Source organism: Pteropus medius, unplaced genomic scaffold (assembly GCF_902729225.1).
Source record: "Pteropus medius unplaced genomic scaffold, Ma_sr-lr_union100, whole genome shotgun sequence".
NCBI lineage: Eukaryota > Metazoa > Chordata > Mammalia > Chiroptera > Pteropodidae > Pteropus > Pteropus medius.
In genome coordinates this window covers 21,484,420-21,509,579 of record NW_024356249.1, presented here as the reverse complement: position 1 = coordinate 21,509,579, position 25,160 = coordinate 21,484,420, and the positions used below count along the sequence as shown (strand labels likewise).

Here is a 25,160-nt window from a genome sequence, read left to right as displayed (position 1 = left end):
GTTATAAACATTCATGAGAACGTTTAGTGTTAATATTACCAAAGTCAAATAAAAAAGGTAAAAGAAGTTATATTCTTTAATGTATAAAGGAATAATTGCAGTTTGTGCACTTGTGTTCATGCAGCAATGTAGTGTTCTTTGCATTAATAAGATATGGCATATTAACTGAAACTCTTAAAGGTAGAATGCAAAAACCAAGCTATTAAGGACTGTAGAAATGCTGATCTTAACTCCATTGTGATTTAGATTTGCCAATAAAGTTATCAGGACAGCAATTTTAGAGATAATATTCTAGGTATAGCCTACAGTATTCCACTTGTATTTAATGAAAATGTGCTTTTTCAATCAAATTTTTGCCATAAATTCTCCTTCAGGATATTTTATTTGCTAAACTAAAAAGTTAAAGTCAAGTATTTAATTTCAATGGGACTCGAGACAAGCATGCAATTAAGGGATTTGGAAATAGTTGTGTACCTAAAGAAAATGAAGAAACTCGTTTACTACCATGTGAAAGTCAGTTAAAATGTTTCATTCTCATTTTGTCCTCCCATAATTGCATGCGTTTTAGAAGTATGGGATGATTATATATATTACTTATTAGCTACACATTAATTTTCTCTCTGAAGATCAATGCTACATGCTTTATGAAAGAAGTTTCATGAAAAATAAATCACCCAAATGTGCTCCCTTGATATAACTCTCTTCCGTATTCTTGACCATGTCAAAAGTGTGAAACTACATACTTATGTCTCCTCCCTGAGGACTAGCCATTCAGGGTATCAAAGGAAGTGTTCTGCCATAGAACAGAGCACAGGGTTCTGTATATAGTAGTTATTCAGTAAATGGTCATTGAAATTAGTTGTATAAGAATTTTTGAATTACCCCATGTGACTAAAATGACTAGTTTCATTATTTCACGGACTTAGTCATAAACAACAACAGCAGCCAAAATCACTGCTTTAGTAGATATTCATTTCTCCCTCAGTAGATTTCCATATCGATTTATTTGCCTACTTTAACATTTGAGCTATCAGCTAACAACCCGATAATTATATAATATAACCAATGATTACTTGTTTGTTGTCTAAATGTACCTTGAGGAATAATTATTGTCTTATAATGAGAAAAGGTTAAAAATTTGTTTGAGGAAAAAAAATACTACCAAGTAGAATAGTTCCTTTGGAATATTTTAAATTATTATTATCATTAATGCTTTATGCTTTATAGGTAGAAATTCCTTCTAAAGTAATGCTTGTAGAACTTTAAAATTTTCAACTCTGAATAATGGTTGAGGTTGAAAATGTTCAACTGTGTTAAATAGTCTCTTTTTATAAGAGAAAAATTGCTTAAAGACAGGACACTCAAAAAATTTTGTAGAATCAAAAGGTCATCTCCCAATTGTTTCAGTCTACCAGATTTGATTTATGAATGCCCCAACTTTGTAGGTATAAGGGAGGTAAAGGGTATGTATATGTGTGTGTGTAAAGAAAACAACATGTTTCTTCAATTTAAGTTTACACATTTTACTATACATATGTGTTGTTCTTAAAAATATTAGAGTTGAAAGATTTGATCTATCAAAATGTGCTCATAAATGACACAGTGGTAAATGCAAATTTCATGGTCAATACTAAAAGGCCAAAAAAAAAATCATCTGCTATCATCCATGTTTTATCTATTTTTAAAAACCATAGAGGGAAAAATACTCTCAGGGGGAAAAAAAAAATGAAGCTTTACTGCAAAAGAAATGAATGCAAGAATTGGCACTCTAAGTAGTGAAGAGACATGAAGCATTGCAACTTCATAGCGTGCTAAGGAGCAACAGCTGTACCTAATTTCAACTTGATGTGCTTCAGATCTCATATTCATATAGGTATTTAATGATCCAAACATAATGGTCCTATATAGAATAATTACTTATATAAAAGAGCAACTTCATACACATTCTTTTTTAAATGATCCTTCGAGAGAAAAACTGCACTGGCTCTTTGAACAATGAATAGTCTTTTTCACCAATCCAAACGTTTGGGGCTGAATAGCTTATCTTTGAAGAGAGAATTATAATAGTGCTGATATTACTTCTTTTTGACAGACTCTTTTTGTCTCCCCCCTTCCCAGGATAGCCAGTACAATGAAAAAAGATAGAATGCCAATCCAATCATTAAGTCATACTGATAGATGGTTATAAGAAATATCAGAAACAAAAGAAAATAAGGTATTTTAGAGTTGGCATATTTCAAAAGCAGAGATTCACTGCTTTGAGCTTGACTTTCTTGGGCAGAGAGATTAGCAGTAGCAGAGTTCTCGGATTCCTTGTCACCTGAGAAGCACAGTGATTGTCCAGAGTTTATTAATTCTTCATTTTTATCCATGTTCTCAATAGTTTCACTGATTAAAATTGTTGGCCCTAGAGATTTTTCTACATTGCTTTCTTCTTGTTGGAAAATCTGGCCTATACATCTTTCTCTCCTACTACCTGAACTTTTGGGAACTTCTTCAAGTATAGACCCAGAATATGGGTTCTTCTCAATACTCTGGATGTCATTTGCTGGATTATAATTATATCCTGATTTAGTAGGGATAGATTGAAGGATCATGGTAGTAATTGAATTCTCTGCAGCAATTGACTGTTCATAAGATGATACTGAAGTTTTAGCATGGTGATCGGAAACATGGGAGCCATTCCCAGGAACTCTATTAGTGTCTGCGTTTAAAGCAGAATGAGTAATGGCATCTATACTCGTTTCCTTTGATAATTCTTGGACCTGCCCATGATCTCTATTTTCTGGAAATATTTTTTTGTCTGTTGGCAACATTCTGAAATGCAAATCCAGATTTGAGGCTACTTTTTCATTGCCTGTAATGAACTGGAAGGATTCTTCTGCAGATGTTATATCTCCAATGCGAAGTTTCTTCCTATCATGTAGGTTCCCAGGATTGTACACAGATATGGTTTCTTTCTTTTTCATTTCATCTGCATGTACATTACAAATGCCTAAACATGATTTCTTTTCAAAATCATTGTCACAGATTACACCTACTGTATCTCCTTGACAAAGGGTATAATGTGAATCATCATTTCTCCCTTCATGTGGATCAAATGCAGTTTCCTTTACCTCGATGGGCCTGTCACTCTGTGCTGTCTCTTGAGGTAGCTTAGCAATTACTGCTTTTTCTCTAGCAGACATGCTTTCTAGAGTACTTTCTGATGTTGTCTTAATTATATAAGCTGTATCTGCTTCTGCTTTCTCAGTAATACCATGATTAGCTAGAGAAGACAGTTCACAGCTCACTGTTTCTTGGCAGGTAAACAATTCTTCTGTAGGAGTAACTTTCAAACTCTTCGTATTATTTTTCCCCCCCCATATATCTTCATAATCTGCTTGTTCTTTGATCTGCTCTGTTATATTTGTCTTACTTTCTCTTACTTTTCCCTGAATTTCCAGAAAATTCTGACATTGTTTATGCTGTGTGCTCGTATTCTGATCCTCAGGATTAACCCAATCTAGATTTCCTTCTCCAACTTGGAAAAGATATTCATTCCTCAAAACATTTCCATTTCTTGGTGAATGAACTTGACCAGTCATCCCTTCTAAAGTAGTGCCTTTAGTAGTCAAGAGATCAGGCTCTGGGATTGTTAGCACAGCTTCTTCCAAATTTAGATTTTTTTTTGGTGAATGAAACAAATCTGCTCTGATTGCCTGGTTAGAGGTTGTGGTATCTTTACTCAGCAGCACAGTTAGTTCTCTGTTACTAGCTCCAACCCCTTCCACACTTATTTCAGAGTCTCTTGCCTTTTTTTGGTCATGTAAGATTGACTGAAAATTTTTGCTTTGCTTTTCATTATCACCTAAATGTATTCTTTGTTTCTCTTTCTCATTCTTACCATTCCCATAATCTTTCTTGGAAGATTCCTTTTCTATTGATTCTTCTGAATGGAAATCCGAATGGAAATCTCTTTTTAAACATTTCCAATCTTTTATTTTAATTTTCTTAACTCCCCCTTCATGTTTTGTATTAAGATTGTCTGCCATTAGTTGATCTGAGGAGGGACAAGTTATTTGCACTCTGCCTCTCCTTTGGGCTGGATTAGCATTATCATCCAATACTTCTTTGTTGCTGATATGTAATTGCACTAATTCATCACTGCTAGTATTTCTCAGTGGTGACTTCCTTTTCCTCATACATGAAGTAATTTCCTCTGAAGGTTGATGGCTATACTCTTTTTCTGTAGAATATTTTTCATTGCCAGGAAAATTTCCCTTTAAGGAGCTCTCTGCTGATAAACTTGGAGACAAAGTCCTTTTAAACAAGTCAGTGTGTACTTCATCATGGATATGCTTCTTCTCTAACCTCTCAGCTTTATTTGGAAAATTGACTGGATCCATTGAAAATGTATTCTTTTCATCTCTGGAAACCGTACTTCTTATTAAGCGTTGTTTTATCTTGAGGAATAAAAGCAAGAAATAATGACCAAATGATTTTAAATATACAAAATAAATTATAGTTTTCATTAACTTAGCTACTAATTATCTGCTAAATTTCCTTGACTCATTTCGTTTATGGATGTAGCACAAATTCTAGAAGCCCAATATTTTTGGGGAGATCCTTGTAGGCTATGACTTGGGAATAAGATTAATAAGAAAAAGGGCCAAAATTAATCACTCTCTTTCCCAGCTTCCAAATATCACATTGTATTATTCAACTATTCTTACTTGTCATTTCACTTTCTCCTTACTTAGGATATACACATTGATAGCTCCATGCTAATCAATTAGAGAGCAGCTTCCTGGGTGCCCCTTGCTGCATTCACAGTTGCTATAGGTGTCCCTATTACAGTTTCTCTTATTAATATGTTTTCTGCAAAACCTCTGCAAACTATTAATAGCAAAACGTCACTCAAAGAAAAGTGAGGGAGTTAATGTCTCTGCAAATTCTGTTTTAATGACCCTCTGCCAACTGGTACTCAAATGTATTTGAGCTCTTCAGTGATGCCAACTGTCAGGATTTAACAGTGAGATGCCTGTTTTTTTTTTCCCCCTCATAACTGACATTTGCATGATCTCAATAATTATATGCAAATCTTACGTTTTCCCCTTCTTCTCACATAAGGCTCATGTTACTTGTCAACTGCACAGCTGTCTTGTAAGCCAATGCCTGTGGGTTCTACAGATTTGGTTGTATTTCCATCTATTATAGAGCTTCATTGTTTTATGCATTAACATCAGCATGGAGCAAATTAGCATCTAAATTATAGCTCTGAGTTCATTTATTGGATGTACAATCTCAGTAACTTCTAAACAACTTTTATATTTGAGCCTGCTCATTGTAATGAGGTGTATTGGTGAAGTATATGATTTTTCAGGGCCCTTTCATTATAGTCTGTGGTTTGAGAAAAAATGGTGATGTTCACTTTCAGCTGGTGAGAATTCTCACACTGAATGACAACTTTGTAGTTTCTTAAAGGTGAAGCAAAGTAAATTGCATACTTTAGTGACTCAGCTTCTATATCACTATAGAAAAGGGGGAATGTGTGGGGAAAGAGATGAGCTCTTTTTCTTTTCTGTTTCAGCACTGACACTTAAAGAGGCAAAAGATAAGTTGCATTATATGACTTGTTTACTCCTATTTCTTCTTTTGTAATAAAAATGTTATCTCAACCATATTCCTAAAATTCCAAATAGATTGAATGTCCACCAAGTGTGAAATTTATAACAAATTTAATTCTAAATTATACAGTACTGAACTTGTTTACTGTTTTAAAATATAGCACAGGATATTTTCTGTTTATTTGGTAATTCAAGATTTTCCAATGATATGGAAGTTTGAGATTCTCAAAGATGGAAGTAAAAAAAAATGCTGCTAAATTCAATACTTGTAGAGATGGACAGAACTCTAACAATCATCTAGTCCAGTCCTCTCATTTTACAGACAAGTTTATGCTAAGTGTAAACTTGTCACAAAGATTAGAAAGGCACATCAGGATATTGCTACTTCTTCTGTAATTCATACAAACTATTACTCAGAACTGCTGGTAAAGAGATAAGACATGGATGTCATTAATTTACCACTGCAGAGATCAGAAGCAGCATACCGAAATCAAAGTGCCCTGTTGATCAAGTTAGATACAAGAACAGAATAGGCTGTGCTTTCACATTTGCAAATTATATTAGTTAAAGCTATTGAAAGGCCAGCGTTGTAGTATCCTTGAAGCATAAATGGATTCATCTTTTCTAATACCGTGGCAACCAGAACACTTACCATTAACTCTAATTCTTTTTCATTATGTTCATCATGTTCCTTGTTTGCATCTTTTACATTTTGATTACAGGTTTCCAAGTCTTCCTTCTCCTCATGAGAACAAATAATTTTGGGGATATAGGTATCTGAAAAATTAATATAATTGTACCTATGTAAGATTGTTATAATTGTAGACTATAATAAAACAGATAGATTTTGTTTAAAATTAAATAAGAAAGATTACCTGTAATCTTTGAATTCTCAAAGTTATTCTCATATGATGTTACTGATGATTCTTCTTTACTGTTAAATTTAAAACAAAATGTTATACATATTTCTAGGTCTATATTTTCTAAGTATTTTCATACAGGGGAATTTCAAACCAGTAACAAATCAAATAAATATTATATAAACTTTTATATTTTCTTTCATTACTTTGGGTGTGTGTGTATATATATATATTTTTTTTTAGTTTAAAAGACTTTTATTTAGTATGTTTTAAAAATAAAATTGACCTCTTTGAATGATGCAAAAGTATATATTAGTTGTAGAAAAATTGAAAAATAATTTACACAATTTACATAATTTTCTTTCTAAAAATTATTATCTTGCTCATATTAAAACATATAACTAAAATAAAAATATATGTAAATGTAGATTATTCCATCATTTATGAATTTAATTTTTGCAAGTGAAAACATTTTTCTCTTGGTTTAAATGATAAAGTTTTATGAACTGGGAGTTCATTTGTCGTCCTATAAACTGCTTTCTTCCATCTTCCTCACAATTCTTTTGGTTTGAAACTTTTAGCTCTCTTTCTTCAGAAAAGAAGAAAAAAACAAACTTACTAAAAACTGAAAGGCAGCTAAATTTATACTCAGTTAAAAGACTTTATGTGTGTATTGCCACAGGCCAATTTTACCCCCAACACTTCAGATTGCTCATATGGAAGCATATATTTTACACATGATTTATGAAAATTATTTTAAATGATTGGGTTACACTCTCTTTTCTATGATATTCTGATTGAGAAAGATAAATACTTTTACTTTCAAATGCAATCCGTTTGTAAATATATTTGTGGAAACATTAGAATTTAGATATGTCCATGACACATCTAAATTCAAGCAAGAACAATGTTAGTGAAGAAGCCCACTTTATGTGTAGTTATGTCACAAGTAAGCCAGTCAGAAATGATTGGCCCACTATTCACATTTTCTTCTTCTGTTTCAGTTGCATTTTCTTCTGGTAACTGGTCTCAATGACTTCTTCTGCAATAAAAAAAATCTAGAGAGTTGGCAACAGCTGAAAAATTTGTGTAATACAGTCTGTTCTTCATTACATGGACAATGTTGATCCAAATCCCAGGAAGGCTAATCTTCTTTCAACTATCAAAAAAATCACAAATTCTTCTATGCTGACCATATAGGAAGGTAATTCAATATTGTATATATTTATGATGCTTAATTTTAACTTAAACCAAAATATTTGGTACCTTCCAGTGGTCCCATGAATAAAAATAATGTGTGCATATATGTGTGTGTGTGTGTGTGTGTGTGTGTATAATTTCATTAAAAAATACAGGATTTACATAATGGATGCTGACTTAATCTAAAAATCTATGCTATTTAATGAGGCAATAACTATGTAAAGATCCAGTTTTGTGAAATACACTGTAAGCTGCCACATTTTCTTTCTCCATGTGCACAGTATCTATGGGCTAAAAATACATAAACCATTAAACATCACTGAATTGTTCCTGCTTCCTCTTTATTCCCACAACAATGCAGAAAATCTCATTTGTAGAGGGGAAATAATAGCTATTTAAATCCTTTTCTTTTTGCCTAACCAAAATGCTGTTGATCATTTTTCTAATTTAATTCTCTAAAATATTTCAATTTTAAAAAATGATTACATCCAAAAGAAAGGAACCTACTTTTAAGACATGTTAGGGACAAATAATTAGGTGCAAAACTATGTATTATTATATTGAAGTCTTATAAAAACTTGCAAATGCAGAAATATGGGGGAAATCTTAGATTCATTAATAAATATAAGAAAGAGAAGCTGAAATAGATGAAATTTAAATATTATATCAAATGCTTATGAAAAGAACTAATAGAAGACATGTAGTAAGACTCTTACAAGGAAAAGAATAAAATGTTATCAAGACCCAGAAAAATGGAGAAATATATCATGTTCATAGATTGGAAGAAGGTATTTTGAAGATATTCGCTCTAAAATTGATCTAAAGATTCAATTTAATTCTAATCAAAATTCTAATAAAATTTTTACAAAATTTGAAAATATGATTCTAAAGAGAAAAGGACTAAAAATAGATGGAATATTTCTGAGAAATAGCAGGAAGAATGAACCTGCTTTACCTAATTTCAGGAGTTCTTATGAAGATTTAGTTAAGACAGCAACTTTGGCACAGAGATAGATGAAGACTGAGAACTGAGTAACTGATCTACACATATCTAGAACTCTGGTAGATAACAAACGTAGCATGTCAGAGAGCCAGGAAATAAGGAACTTTTCAGTAAATGGGAATAAGGAAAATGGCTACTCTTATGGGAAAAGATGAAATTAGCATAACATTTTTTCAAAAACCAACTCCAGATCGATTGTGATCTTAAAGTAAAAAACTTTGAAGTTGTTAGTGGAAAATATATGTAAATATCTTTCTGATCTCAGAGTAAGAAATGTTTTCTTAAATCAGAAAAAAATAGTGACATAAAAAAAGATTATCAGTTTAAATTTATTAAAATCTAAATCTTTTGTTCATTAAAAGATATCTTTATAATGAAAAAATATAAATTAAATACTAGGAGAGATACTTGATTTACACAAAATCAACACAAATAAGAATCAAGAATACATAAAGAACTCTTACAAATCAATAAGAAATCACCACAGTTTCAATCAAATCAGACAGAAAGGAACATACATTTCACAGAAGATAAAATAAACATAGCCAATATTTGCACAAAGGGATGATCAGCATTATTAGAGAACAAAGAAATACAAATCAAAACCACAAGGAGATACTATTTAATTGATAAAAATTGCTCTTAACTGCATAAACTTAAACCAACCCAAACGCTCATCATTAATAAAGGAATAGACACAAACCTATGCCATATTACAAAAAGGAATTTTATATAGCACTCAAAAGTATTAAACCACAGAGACCTACTAAAACATGGATAAATCTTACCAAAATAATATTAAATGAACAATTCCAAAACATTACATTGGAGGATATTCTTTTTTATTAAACTAAAAATGACTAAAATTGTTTAAATATATATACCAAGGTGCACATAGAATATTTTTTAAAATGTTATATAAATAAGAAAGCTTGATTTTCAAGATTATGATTTCCTCAGGTAGGGCAAGTTAGGGAACAGGAATGAGGAAAGAAAATGGTTAGAAGTCAATTATTGTCTTGAGTGATAGTTTTGCAGGTGCTTATTACATTATTAAAATATCTAACTAATTGAAGTGTGGAGAAACATGGCTGAGTGAGAGATGTCACCAGATCTCTCTTCTTGAAACAATAATAAGCTGAACATCAAAAACTCAACAAAAAACACCTAAACTTCACACCAGCACGTCTGAGCATGAGATCTGTGCATAAGAGCTACCACAGCAGAATACATTTCCATTAATGCCCAGACGAGAAATAGTCCATTAAACACCATGAACAACCAAGGTGACAAGTCATTTCAGAAAGAAGAAGAAAAATCTCCAGAAAATAAGCTTACAGACATAGAAACATGCAACTTAAGTGACAAAGAATTCAGGATGGTGCTTCTGAAAAAACTCAGTGAGATCCAAAACAAGTCATATCAACAATTTAGGAATTGAAAAAGCAACTAGATGAGCAGAAGAGGTTCTTTAGCAAGGAGATTGAAAATCTCAAAAAGAACAGAATAGATCTTCTGGAGATTAAAAAAAAAAAACACAAAACACTGTAAGAGTAGAAAAATGAAATAGCAAGCTTGGGAAATAGAGTTGATAAAATTAAGGAAAAGATCAGTGATATTGAAGACAGAAATCTAGAAATAAATCAGAAGGAAGAAGGGAGAAACCAAAGAATAAAAAAAATAATAAAAGAGAAATTCAAGAACTAGCTAATACCATTAGGAGAGGAAACATAAGAATAATAGTCATTCTCGAAGGCGAGAAGGAGCAGGGACTAGAAAGCATTTTCATACAAATAGTTTTGAGGATTTCCCAAATCTAAGGAATGAGCTGGAGCTTGGAATTCAAGAAGTCAACAGAACACAATTATCTCAACCCAAAAAGGCCTTCACTGAGTCATATTGTATTAAAGTTATCAAAAATCAATGACAAAGAATTCTCAGGGGAACCAGGGGGAAAAAAACCGGTAACTTACAAAGGAAAACCCATTAGATTATCATTTGAATTCTCAGGGCAAACCTTACAAAACAGAAAGGAATGGAATCAAATATTTAAACTATTAAGTGAAAGGATCTACCAGCCTAGAATAATGTATACAACTAAGCTATCTTTTAGATATGAAGGAGAAAGTAAGACATTTCCAGACATACAAAATCTGAGGGAATTCTTCACTACGAGGCCTGCACTATAGGAAATACTGAAAGGGGTCAGCTCACCTAAAACAAAACAACAACAACAACAACAACAACAAATACATAATTAAAAGTAAAGTGATTATCAGGCAAATAGAAGCAGAGGAATGCAACCCTTACTAAGAACAGGGCATTATAAGTTTAAATAATAAGAGAATTACTATAACAAGATAGTAATGAACATTCAGCATACATAGGGACAAATTAAGATAACAATGACTGAAAGTGGGAGGATTCAAAGATCCAAATTCACATAGGGGAATAGAGATAAGGCATGCATGGAAGAAAATGGATGACTGAATATATATATATATATATATATATATATATATATATATATTTTTTCAAATGATATATATATCATATATATATTCAAATGAGATATATATATCATATATATATTCAAATGATATATATATATATATCATATATATATATATATATTCAAATGATAATCTAATGGGTTTTCCTTTGTAAGTTACCGGTTTTTTCCCCCTGGTTCCCCTGAGAATTTTTTGTCGTTGATTTTTGATAACTTTAATACAATATGACTCAGTGAAGGCCTTTTTGGGTTGAGATAATTGGGTGTTCTGTTGACTTCTTGAATTATATATATATATATATATATATATATATGTATATATATATATATATTACCTATTCATAATGGTAACCACACACCAAAGATTCAGAATTGAAGTATATAACATGAAACAAGAAGAACCAGAGGGAAAACCCACAAAAGCCACCCAAAATAAAGAAAACAAAAACACAAAGAAAAGGAAGCAATGGAAACAATGAGCTACCAGAAAGCAAAAGATAAAATGGCTATAAGACCTCATATTTCAATAATCACCCTAAATGTAAATGGACTGAACTCACCAATAAAAAGTCACAAAGTTACAGAATGGATCAAAATATAAAACCCAATCATATGCTGCCACCTGGAGAAACATCTCAGCTCCAAAGATAAATATGGACTCAAAGTGAAAGGGTGGAAAGTGATATTTCAAGCTAATGGCATTCAGAGAAAAGCGGAAGTAGCAGTACTTATATCAGACAAAATAGACTTCAAAATAAAAAAGGTAAAGAAAGATACTGAGGGACACTTCAGTATAAAGGGAATCAAGCACTAAGAAGACATAACACATATTAATATCTATGCTCCCAATCAGGGAGCCCCAATGTATATAAAGCAATTACTAACCGAACTAAAGGGAGAAACAGACCAAAACACTATCATAGTAGGGGACCTAAATGCCCCACTGTCGGATATGGACAGATCATCCATAGAAATCAATAAGGAAATAACATCCTTAAATGACACATTAGACCAAATGGAAATAATTGACATTTATAGAGCCTTCCATGCCAAAAAGTCGGCTTATATATTCTTCTCTATTGCACATGGTACACTTTCAAGAATCGACCACATACTAGGACCCAGAGATAGCCTCAACAAATATAAAAGAGTTAAAATCATAGCAAACATATTCTCTGATCATAATGTTCTGAAACTAGAGATCAATTGCAAAAAGAAATCAGGAAGAACTACAAATACATGGATACTGAACAACATGCTACTGAAGAATAACTGGGCCAAAGAAGAAATAAAAATAGATCAAGAGATACATAGAAATGAATGATAATGATAGTACAATATATCAAAAGTTTTGGGACATGGCATAAGTGTTGATAAGAGGAAAGTTCATTTCACTACAAGCCTATCTCCAAAACCAAGAATGAGCCCAAATAAACAACCTAACGCCTCATCTTAAAATACTAGAAAAAGAATAACAAATGAAGCCTAAATTCAGCAGAAGGAAAGAAATAATCAAAATTAGAGCAGAAATAAGTGAAATTGAAAACAAACAAACAAACAATAGAAAAAAAATAAATGCAACAAAGAGCTGGTTCTTTGAGAAGGTTAATAAAATTGACAAACCCCTGGCTAGACTCACTAAAGAAAAAAGAGAAAAGACACAAATAAACAAAATCAGGGATGAAAGAGGGGAAATTCTAACTGACATCACAGAAATACAAAGGATCATACAAGAATGAAAAAGTATATAACACCAAATTTAATAACCTAGAAGAAATGGACCGGTATTTAGAAATATACAACCTTCCTAGACTGAATCAAGAAGAACCAGAAAATCTAAATAGGCTGATCAGCAGTTGGAAATTGAAATAATCATCAAAAACCTACCTAAAAGTAAAAGTCCAGGACCAGATTGCTTTACCAGTGAATTCTACCAAACATTTAAGGAAGTTTAATACCTATTCCCTTCAAACTTTTCCAAAAAATCGAAGAGGAGGCAATACTTCTCAACTCATCTTATTACCCTGATACCTAAACCTGGTAACAATAACACAAAAAAAGAAAACTACAGACCAATATCTCTCATGAACACAGATGCAAAAATCCTAAATAAGAATCTAGTGAACCGAATATAGCAACAGATTATACACCACAATCAAGTGGGATTCATCTCAGGGGCACAAGGATAGTTCAACATATGCAAATCGATTAATGTGATACACTACATAAATAAATTAAAAAATAAAAATCATATGATCATATCAATAGATGCAGAAAAAGCCTCTGACAGGATACAGCATTGATTTATGATCAAAACACTTAACAAAATCGGTATAGAAGGAAAGTAACTTAACATAATAAAGGCCCTATATGACCAACCCTCAGCCAATATTAAACTTAATGGTGAAAAACTAAAAATCTTCCAAGATCAGCAACAAGACAAGGCTGTCCACTATCGTCACTATTATTCAATATAACATTAGAGGTCCAAGCAAGTGCAATCAGGCAAGAGAAAGATATAAAAAGCATCTAAACAAGAAACAAAGAAGTCACACTGTCACTATTTGCGGATGACATGATTTTCTATATAGAAAACTCTAAAGACTCCACAAGAACACTTCTAGAAACAATATGCAAATACAGTAAAGTTTCTGGATATAAAATCAATGTTCAAAAATCCATAGCTTTCCTATTCTCTAATAATGAAGTGTCAGAAAAAGAAGTAAAAAAAATAATTCCTTTTGCAGTTGCAAAAAAAAGAATAAAATACCTAGGACTAAATTTAACAAAACATATGAAGGACCTATATAATGAAAACTACAAGACTCTGTTAAAAGAAATCAAAGAAGATAGAAAGAAATGGAAAGACATTCCGTGTTCCTGGAATGGAAGAATCAACATAGTTAAAATGACCTTATTACCTAAAGCATTTTACAAGTTTAATGCAATCCCCACCAAAATCCTATTGGCATTTTTTAAAGAAATAGAACAAAAAAAAGTATCAGATTTGTATGGAAGCACGAAAGACTATACTATACTACAAAGTGACGATAATCAAAACAGCATGATATTGGCAGAAAAACAGACACATGGACCAGTGGAACAGAATTGAGAGTCCAGAAGTAAACCCATATTTACATGGCCAAATAATTTTTGACAAAAAAGCCAAAAACATACAGTGGAGAAAGGAATGCCTCTTCAATAAATGGTGCTGGGAAAACTGGAAAGCCACCTGCAAAAGAATAAAACTAGACTGTTGTCTATCACTACACACCAAAATTAACTCAAAATGAATTAAGGACCTGAATATAAGACCTGAAACAATAAAATGCATAGAAAAAAACATAGGAATGAAACTCAAGGATCTTGGACTTAAAGAGGATTTTATGACTCTCACCTCAAAAGCAAGGGAAGTGAAAGCTAAAATAAATGAGTGTGATTACATCAAACTAAAAAGCTTTGCTCAGCAAAAGAAATTATCAACCAGATACGGAGACAGCCATTAGAATAGGAAAATATATTTGTAAGCAATGCCTCCAATAAGGGCCTAATATTCAAAATATATAAAGAACTCATACAACTCAATAACAACAAAAAAACAAATGATCCAATCAAAAAATGGGCAGAGGACCTGAACAGACTCTTCTCTCTAGAGGACATATAAACAGCCAACAAATATATGAAAAGATGCTCAACATTGCTAGCTATTAGAAAAATGCAAATCAAAACCACAATGAGATATCATCTCACACCTGTTAAAATAACTGTTATCAACAGGACAAGTAATAACAAATGCTGGAGAGGATGTGGAGAAAAAAGAGCTCTCATACGCTGCTGCTGGGACTGCAAATTGGTATAGCCACCATGGATAACAGTATGGAGGTTCCTCAAAAAACTAAGAATTGATCTACCATATGATCCAGCAAATCCTCTGCTGAGTATTTACTCCAAAGACATGAAAACCCATATCTGAAAAGATATTTGCACACCAATGTCCATAGCAGCATTATTCACAGTAGCCAGGACATGGAAGCAATCGAAGTGTTCCACGATAGATGATTGGCTAAAGTAGCTGTGGTACATATATACAATGGAATATTACTCAGGTATAAGAAGAGATGAAATACTGCCATTTGCGACACCATGGATGGACTTCAAGATAATCATGAAATAAGCCAGATACAAAAAGTTGAAAATCACATGATATCACCTATATGTGGGATATGAACCTAAAGCAACAATTGAACAGGACAAACAAACAGAGAATCATGGATATGGATATAGACTAACGTTTACCAGAGAGTAGGGGGTGGGGAGGTAGATGGGGCGAAAGGAGTCAAATATAGAGGAGTAAGAGTAGGAGGAAGGGGGTAAAGGGGATCTAATATATGATAGGTGTAAGAAATTGGACTTTGGGTGGTAAACACATGATAGAATATACAGATATCAAATTATAATGTACACCTGAAAATTAATAATTGTATTAACCAATGTTACCCCAATAAACTTAATTAAATATAAAATAAAATAAAATGTTTAAAAAAATCTAAATAATTAAATTCTACTTTCAGATAATTAAGACAAATGTGTTGCTTTTATCCATAGGTAAAAATTTCACTCGGAAATTTAAATTGTCCATCATATGTCCAATTACATCTAAAAGGTATCCTTAAAACAGCTTTAAAAACTTGAGGATAAAAATGAACTTCATGGTTGATTAAGATAGGGCCCAGAACTATTAGAAATGTAATATAAATGATATGTATTATGAATGTTTCTAGTCTCCCCTCATGTTCCCTGAGTCCTTTTTTAGCAGGGGAGTTTCTTATTTATCTGTATTCCCACTGGCTAATATAGTGCCTGACACATAATAGTGGCATAATACATGCTGCTGAATGCATGGTATCCTTTCTACTTTTCCTTTTCTTCCACCTCTTGACAACATTGTCATAATATTGTTCTTTTCTTTCTTCCTCATTAAAATTTAATTTCAGAAAAGATTCTCATAAATTAAATTATTCATATTTTTGTATGTATTATAGGCTTAAAGTATCCTCTCCCTTCCAAAGTCCAGGACAATGCATTTAATTATGGATTCAAATAATTAAACACAATTTTAAAAATCTAATACAAGTTTGGAAATTAAAAAGTCAATATGCATGTACTTTGTGGAGAAAAAGTTAATTTCCAGTGCACTTTATATCATATAATGTATTCACTTGTATTATTTAATCAAAAGAGGGGTAATTTATTGTTCTAATAGGTATTTTGAACACTCACTATGTGCCAGAAATTATAATAAACACTGGGAAATCACAGATGAATAATCTATAGCCTCTTATCTTAAGGAAGCTATAATGTAATCATGGAAATAGACACATCGACAGGCAATTATCATAACAAATAATGAATATTATAATAAATAATTGGATATGGTTGATATTCTTAGGGGAAAAAATGATAGAAATGAGGAGGGCATTCTTTTGGAGGAATCAGAGGATTTTTCACAAAGAACAAAGTTCTGAGTTAAATTTTAGAGAAAGTAGGAGATCCCCAATAGAAAAGAATGGTAAAGTCATTCCATCAGCGAGAATAACAAATGGACAAAGATTTAAGGGTAAGAAAGCCCTCAAAAATGAGACAATGAGATATTCAGAGTGTTTAAACTGTGTGTTTGGGGAAAAATGCCAAGGAACAGAACTAGGGTTAGTTTGAGCTAGATTTAAAGGTCTTAGTATGCTGTGCAAAATGGGAATGAATTCTTTATGCACTTTTAACCAGTGTGTGGCGGGGAGCTCGTGGGGCTTAAACAGGAGAGGAACATAGTCAGATTTACATTTAGTGGGCAATCTCTGGAGGTATATTTAGGAACTTTTCTTAGGAGATCCTGGATGGAATGAGTCAAATATAGCAGGAAGACTAGTCATGAGGCATCTGCAATATTTTAGGGCATAGAAGAATGACCGTTAATGGCGATAGCAATAAGGAAAGAGAAGAGGAATAAAATTTGAGTTACAACTTTTGATATAGTATCAGTATGATTCATTGATCAATTTTCTATAAATAGATTTTTTTAAATGCCTCACTCTGCCTGACCTTGGTTTGCATTCACAAGATTTAGAAATCTATTATGTTTTTTTTCTTCTAAAATGTAAGCAAGGGAAAGTTAAGTCTGGTGATTAACTGGGGCTCCTACACTATGGATCAGTAAGGTCATAAATGAGTCTACAGTCTTGTTTCTGATGTCTTATGGGCTGTGTGATCTGCTCTCAGAAACAGGTGCAGGAAAAGCACCTTCCTTCATAATTTCTGGTATATGTGCCTGAAGAGTGTGGACCAGCAAATTATGCCTAGGTTCCTGGCTTTTATTCTAGTCCTTCACCGGGGAAAAATAAAATACTTTCACATCCACATTCTCTTCACCTGGTTCTGTAATATTTTAGTTGTTCTTAGCCAACCTGTAAATGGTAACCAACATGCTTTGCTAGATTTAAGCATTCTGCTCAGATGAATTTCTAAAAAACTAAAAATTAAACTCATAAAGAAACTTTAAGCATCTCAGTTGTTCAGGAGCCCTGCTACCTTGGCCTTCCCTTCTCTCATGAAGACTATAGCTTTTGATTATAACAACAGTTCTCCAAATGGCCTTCAGATGAGAAACATCAGGTCCTATTTCTGCAAATTCTAAATTAATAGACCTGAACATGGAGGTAAGGAGAGGGAATGGAGTATGATGGTACTGGGAATCTCCTAAAATGGTTTTGATGTGAAGTTAGATTTGCATTCTCCTGATGTAGACAATAATGTATCTCAGATCACTAAGCCCATTGGACTTAGCTGCTTAGACTGCCCCTTTCCTGACAGTTGGGAGAGTTATTCCTCCCCTTTAGTTTCACCTCTTGGCCCAGAATCTGTTTTTCCTACTTCTTACTAGTTTCATAGAGTGTGTAACATGTTTGCTACTATGTAGACAATATGTATGAGTAGAGAGAAATAAGGGATAATGCAAAGGTTTCTATTTTGAGAATTTAAGGATGGAACCCACATCACTAGAGCTGGAGAATGCAGGAAGAGAAATAAGAAAAGAGAATGAGTTCCATTGAAGGAAATGTGTTAGGCTTGGAAGATCTTTGGGATATTTTGACCAAATGAGAAATAAAAATTAGTGCTTATTGAATAAAAAACGCCCAATTTTTGTTCTTTTTCTTTTATTTCTCACCATTTCATTGCACAAAGTTTTGCACTATTACTATAATCTGAGGTAAATTTTCCCCATGTCAAAAAAATGAGACATAACATTAAAATTTTATGTGATAGCCTTAAGTAGATATTAAATAAATATGTGTTGGATGTATGAAGAAGTGAATAGTTTTCAGCCAATAGTGATCTTTATAAAATGTAATAATGATTTAAATATATGCAATTCATATTCATTCATTCATTCATTCATTCATTCAACCAACCACTATTTAACATTTATTGAGTGCCCACAAATTTTGAACTATTGTACTAAATCACCACAATAAGTGAGACAGAGTCCCTATCATCAGATTAGTAAGACTGAGTCCCTATCATCAGATAGCCCACAAGCCAGTGGGGAAGATAGATAATTAAATAAAGCAATACTGTTGTCTCCCCTTATCTGCAGTTTGGCTTTCCATTGGTTCAGTTACCTACGGTCAACAGTGGTCTGAAAATATTAAATAAAAAATTCCCGAAATAAAGAATTTATGTTTTAAATTGCACATAATTCTGAGTAGCATAATGAAATCATTAGCCATCCACCCTGTTCTGCCCAGGACATGAATTATCCCTTTATCTAGCATCTCTGCTCTGTATGTCCCTGCCCATTAGTCACTTAGTAGCAGTCTCAATTATCAGATTGACTGTCATGGTATCACAGTGCATGTGTTCAAGTAACCCTTATATTACTCAATAATAGTCCCAAAGTGCAAGAGTAGTGATGCTGGCAATTCCGATGTGCCAAAGAGAAGCTGTAAAGTGCTTCCTTTAAGTGAAAAGGTGAAAGTTCTGGGCTTAATAATTAATAAAAAACTCATACACTAAGGTTGTTAAGATCTAAGGTAAGAATGAATCTTCTATCCATGAATTTGTGAGGAAGGAAAAAGAAATTCAGGCTAGTTTTGCCATTGCACCTCAAACTGCAAAAGTTACAGCCACAGTGCATGGTAAGTGCTTCATTAAGATGGAAAAAGCATTAAATTTGTGAATGGAAGACATGAACAGAATATATATGTAGAGAGAGAGAGTACAGTACAATCTTTGGTTTCAGGCATCCACTGCGGTCTTGGAACTATCCCCTGTACATAAAGAAAGACTACCATGACTACTTAGTGTAATAAATGCATGCTCATTGCAGTGTAGAGTGGGGCAGGAAAAACTTCCAAAAGGATATGGCCTCTAAGTTGAAACCTAAGCCAAAAGTAACATTAGTTAGAGGAGAGAAGCAATTCCAAGCTTAAAGCAGCACGTGCAAATGCTGCTTCAGGAGTCCGAAACCAGATCTATTGAATCAGCATCTCTGGAGTGGGGAGTAGGAATCTGCATTTTTTACTGAAAACTCATGGGTACCTAGGTTCTCTAGAGTTTGAAAACATTTGGGTTTAACTGCACATATTAAAAAGTAACAAATAGACACTCTAAGATTCCAGGAAAATGTTGCAGAAAGTGCCTCAAAGTTATATCCAGCTATATAAGGACAGCTGCAGCTCTATGCACAAAAGAAAATAATTGTTTATGTGTGACATACATACCCAGAAAAGAAGAAATACTTTGAAGACTAAACCAATTTGTTTGCCTTACAGACTAAAATGATACAATATTGATGAGGTAAGAATTGAAAGGTATTTGCAAATTACCAAATAAATTAATAAGCAAACAATAATTTGTGTTTCTGTCAGCTGTTAATCACTAAAAATATTGAGTCCTGGAGACTCTACCTCTGAGCCTCATGTAACTTACACAGTTAATTTTTTAATGTAAAATTTCTCCAATTTATAGTATCTCAGATCTGTAAAGGACCTCATACCTGGATAGTCCCATCCCATCATATTATAAGGAAAGAAACTGTTAATTAATATGGCAGAAGCTAACTAGTAGCTGAGTTAGAACTAGATTCAAGTTTCTTAATCACCATGTCAGTATTTTTCATAAAGGGTCAATCCATAGTGAAAAAGAGCAGAAAGACTTGGATGCAAATCTTAATCTTTTCTGTTATTTACCACTTACTAAGCCACTTACTAGCCATATGACCATGGACAAGATACTTAAACTATGTCTCATTTTTCTCCAAAACATTACCTATTCCTTTACAAAGGCCAATTATTTAGCATAGACCTCAATATGTAGAAGTGTTTAGTAAATATATCATTATTATCACTACTGTATTCATTATTATCAGTGACACGTGGTAAATACCATACTGCCGGTTATTTCTACACTACCCTAGTACCCAATTCCCATGTTATTCCTTTTATTTAGAATTATCTATATATTTTTAAATTAAACTTATTGGGGTGACATTGGTTAATAAATTATGTAGGTTTCAAGTGAACAATTTAATATGTGTATTGCATTGTATGTTCACCACCCAAAGTTAAGTTTCCTTCCATCACCATATATTTGATCTCTTTCATCTTTATCTACCTCCTCTCCTCTCTCCCTTTCCTTCTGCTATCCACTAAATTGTTGTCTGTATCTATGAGTTTTTGTTTGTTTGTCCTGTTTATTTGTTGCTTTCAGTTTTATAGCCCACATATGATGAAATCATATGGTTCTCAACTTTGACTTATTTCGCCTAGCATGATAATCTCAAGATCTATCCATAATGTTGTAAATGGCAGCATTTCATCTTTTCTTTTGGATGAACAATATATTTTTAATGTTTATTCCATTCTCAGGTATCCTTATGAGTAAAATTTACAACTGATTATAGCATACTTGCTTAGTCTTTTTAAATATGCCTTTATTATCAAAGAACCACCCTCCAAAGAAAACTTACTAGATTTTTAGTAAAAGTAACTTCTTTTAAAATGTCCTCTTCAAATACGACCTGCATGGGAATGCTAATTCATACCTTCTGCTATTATTCACTTGATGTACTTACTGTCAGAATTTAGGCAGCATGTAGTAGTTTTAGTCTTAGTAAGAATATGGTTTTTTCTAAAGTCCTGTGATGCTCTTTTGCTAAACTCCCATAATCCTCTTAAAATATGAGTGAAACCACTCAGAGGTCTGTTCCACACAGTCTTTCTGATGTGATGGAATCACCTAATCAGTCAAATTAAATGTCAGGATTAGGTTGTAGGCAGCAAAAGTGTAACTCTGTTTTAAGAGGAATCAAAAAGTTGGCATAGAAAAAGATCATTTCCAAGTGAGTCATGAATGTTGTATTTGTCCCTGCCTAACACTCTGCTTGAAAGTACTCAGACTGCCTAAAGGGAACCAAACTTGTAGTTCGTGGGCATCTCCTCTCACTCTATGATAAACAGCTAAAAAGTGGATCTTGAACTTTTCAAGAAGCTCAGTCTTGTCATCTTTGTTCAAAGTTTGTGGCCTCATTTGATTTCTTCTACCTTTCTCCCCTAAAGAAAAAAAGGAAAGCAAATGAATGGAGAACTCTTAAATTAGAAATAATATTCAACTCACTGGAGATTTTTTTTAAAGACACTTAAGAAGAGTATATTAGCATTGGCACTGATAAGTGGATGTTTAAGAAATACTAAAAAGGTTTTGTAAGGTAAATAATCACACATTGTTTAGTATTTATTTTCATAATTTTATGGCAATATTTCTCTAAAAAATTGGCATTCTAGTATTCTGACATTTTATATCACCTTATAAATTGGAGGATGAAGGAAAACAGAAGCTTGTACTTAATGAGAGGAAACATTGATAATACATTAACAAACTACTAGAGTTTAATATCCAATCTTTTGGTATTACAATACCAGTAATCTTCTCTTGATCAGGAATAAAACCAAAAACAGGAGAGAAATATTTGATCAAAAGAAAGACAAAAAAGATAAATGTCTCATTGTGAACAGAAGTGTCTAAGGAAAAAATTAAAGGCATGATGCAGATGTAATTTTAGATGAAAAGATGAATTAAATTTAGTTCCTCGATGATAATGCCAGAAATGAAAACAAAACGAAAACAGTTCTATATTATTAACACGGGTTGTAAGAAGCAAGAAATAATCTCAAACAAAACAAAACAAAACAAAAAAATTTTAAATGGCTTTATATTTCCCTTAGATGATGAATATAGAGGCTAATAACTAACATGGTAAGAAACCTAGCTTTTGTGGGCACCACATTCCTTAACTTCAAAGTGAAAGCTCTGGATTAGATTGGGGATATCAAATACTACACCTTCATTCCAGCCTCCCTCTCTAGCACCCATAGCAAGCATTGATAATTGATCAAGGAATTTTCTTGCTGAAAAAAGTGATCCTGGAGACCCTTCTTCTCTTCACAGCCAGGCAGCCACCACTTGTTTACCCCTTTATTGCTCAAAATGGAACCAATTTTCTCTTCTCAATTTTGATATTAAATAATATGCATTTCAGTTTTAGAGTTTTCTGTATATATAACTAATAGGAGTATTCTATAAATATAATTTTGAAATGTTTAATTACAAATTTCTTAATTTTTTTTTCAGAATGCTAGTAGGACCAATAGAAATAACTGTTAAAATTGCAATACAGTCAAAGATAAATTCTCATTTCAACTTTACATCAACATTATCAGCTCAAATTGGTAGAAAACCTACCTGCACACTTTGTGAGCTAGTCTTTTGTTATTTGTAATACAGATTATGAAATGATTTATTCCCACATTATTTTACTTATGTCCAGGTAAAACTTTTCAAAACTGCCAATTGTATTCTATTAAGAGAGAAATGTAAATGTTTTTAAGTGATTGGTACTGGAAAAATAAAAAATATACATCACAGAGATATCAGGGAAAAAATTTGTTTATTAGTTAAAGGTCTTCATTTTACCTGAGTTCTTAAAAAAAGTAATTGTCACTCATAGAGCAGGCGAGTGACAAGATACTAGGGATTGTCCATATGAGAGTCTTGCTACTTCAGAAGTCTGACATTCCTATTCTCCACAATTCCCTTGAGAAATGACTATACAAGTTTTACACTCTCCATCTTTCAAAAATTATTAGTATTGTTATGTCTATTTTTTTCCTAAGGATACTAAATTTCAGACATTATTTCTTCTAATGATATCGGTTTGTTTGTGATTGTATATCACAGGATCATGACTAACTACTGAGACAGCTAATTGCACCTAAAAATCCTGATTAAACATGTTTTCTCTGTGGAATCTATATTATTTGTGTTACACATTGTCTTGAAAACTTTTAAAAATTTAAAATGTAAACTGATAGCTCCAGTATATGGTTATGTTTAGAAGGGTTATGTTTAGAAGGGTCGGAAGAGGAAGAGAATGCAAAGTGGCATGAGACTTCCAGATTTTGAAATCAAGTCACTCAGAAGTGACGCCTCTCAGAAAATGAATCTCTTGCACACTTGAGATTGGCTAGGTTTGAGGCCAGAGTACCAACCTGCAGCCATTAACCTGAGCATCTATGCCCTACGTTGTTCCTCTATAGAGTAGCATTTACGTGTGGTTGTTGATTTGGAGAACAAAATGCCAAACAAAAGTTGGAGAACTTTTTCCCCAGTTTCAGTCCCATTCCTGTCTCTTGACAAAGAATGTCATGCATGTTTAAATACCTCTCCCTTTATCTGATGAGTAAATTAGATAAAATATTGTATAATTCGGTAGAAATACTAGAAGAGCAATTCTTTAGTATGTCTTATAGAATACCACAGATTTTATGTTTGTAAATTGGTTTAATTGACAAAAAATTATAATATATTTAAAAAGTACAATGTGATGATTTGATACACATATACATTAACACATTAATTACCTCACATATTTATCTTTTTTTTTTGATGAAACACTAAACTTCTACTCTCTGAGCAAATTTAAATTATCCAATATTGTATTATCAACTATAGTTACCATGGTATACATTAGATCCTCAAATCTGATTCATTTTTTCTCCTATTGTCATACTTATATTTTTTTTAATAATTTTTAATTTTTTAACTACAGTTGGAATATAATATTAGTTTCAGGTGTACAACATAGTGATTAGACATTATAACTTACATAGTGATCATCCTGATAAGTCTAATACCCATCTGACACCATACATAGTTATTACAATATTATCGACTGTATTTTTTATGCTATACTTTAGATTCCCTAAACTATTTTATAACTATCAACTTGTACTTCTTAATCCCTTCCCCTTTTTCACTCACCTCCAGTCTGGCAACCCTCAAAATGTTCTCTGTATCTATGAGTTTATTTCTGTTTTGTTTTTTTATTTTGTTATTTAGATTTCACATGTAAGTGAAATCATATGGCATTTGACTTTCTCTGACTTACTCTGCTCAGCACAATAGCCTCTAAGTCCATTCATATTTCAAATGACAAGACTTCTTTCTATTTTATGACTGAGTAATATTTCACCTTTTACTTATCATTCATCCATCGATGGACACCAAGGATGTCTCCATATCTTGGCTACTGTAAATAATGCTGCAATGAACATGTGGATTCACCTGTTCTTTCGAAGAAGTGTTTTGAGTTTCTTTGGATAAATACCCAGAAGTGGGATAACTGGGTCCTTCTTTGTCTCTTGTTATAGCCTTTGTTTTAAAGTCTATGTTGTTTTGTATAAGTATTGCTACACCAGCTTTTTTTGTTGTTTGCTTCCATTTTCATGCAACATCTTTTTTTCATCCCTTTACTTTCAGTCTCTGTGTGTCTTTTGATCTGAAGTGAGCCTCTTGTAGACAGCATAAGTAAAAGTCTTGTTTTCTTATCCATTTAGCTACCCTATCTTTTGATTGAAGCATTTAAT

General features: G+C 32.6%; 1 protein-coding gene and 1 long non-coding RNA gene across 2 annotated transcripts in view; one reads left to right on the top strand and one right to left on the bottom strand.

The window, feature by feature from the left end:
• Positions 1-1,974: 1,974 nt before the first annotated feature.
• The window catches only part of PPP1R3A (protein phosphatase 1 regulatory subunit 3A), a 48,635-nt gene continuing 25,449 nt past the window's right edge, over positions 1,975-25,160 (bottom strand). The window contains exons 2-4 of the mRNA XM_039860770.1: positions 6,485-6,543; positions 6,262-6,386; positions 1,975-4,445 (exon numbers count right to left, since the gene is read on the bottom strand). Coding sequence (XP_039716704.1) covers positions 2,076-4,445; positions 6,262-6,386; positions 6,485-6,543 — 2,554 coding nt within the window. The 3' untranslated portion in view covers positions 1,975-2,075. The remainder of the gene's footprint in view (positions 4,446-6,261; positions 6,387-6,484; positions 6,544-25,160) is intronic.
• On the top strand, positions 16,974-23,658 carry LOC120601111 (uncharacterized). The gene is made up of 3 exons (XR_005652358.1): positions 16,974-17,106; positions 19,694-19,695; positions 23,648-23,658. It is a non-coding gene; the product is annotated as an uncharacterized LOC120601111 (long non-coding RNA).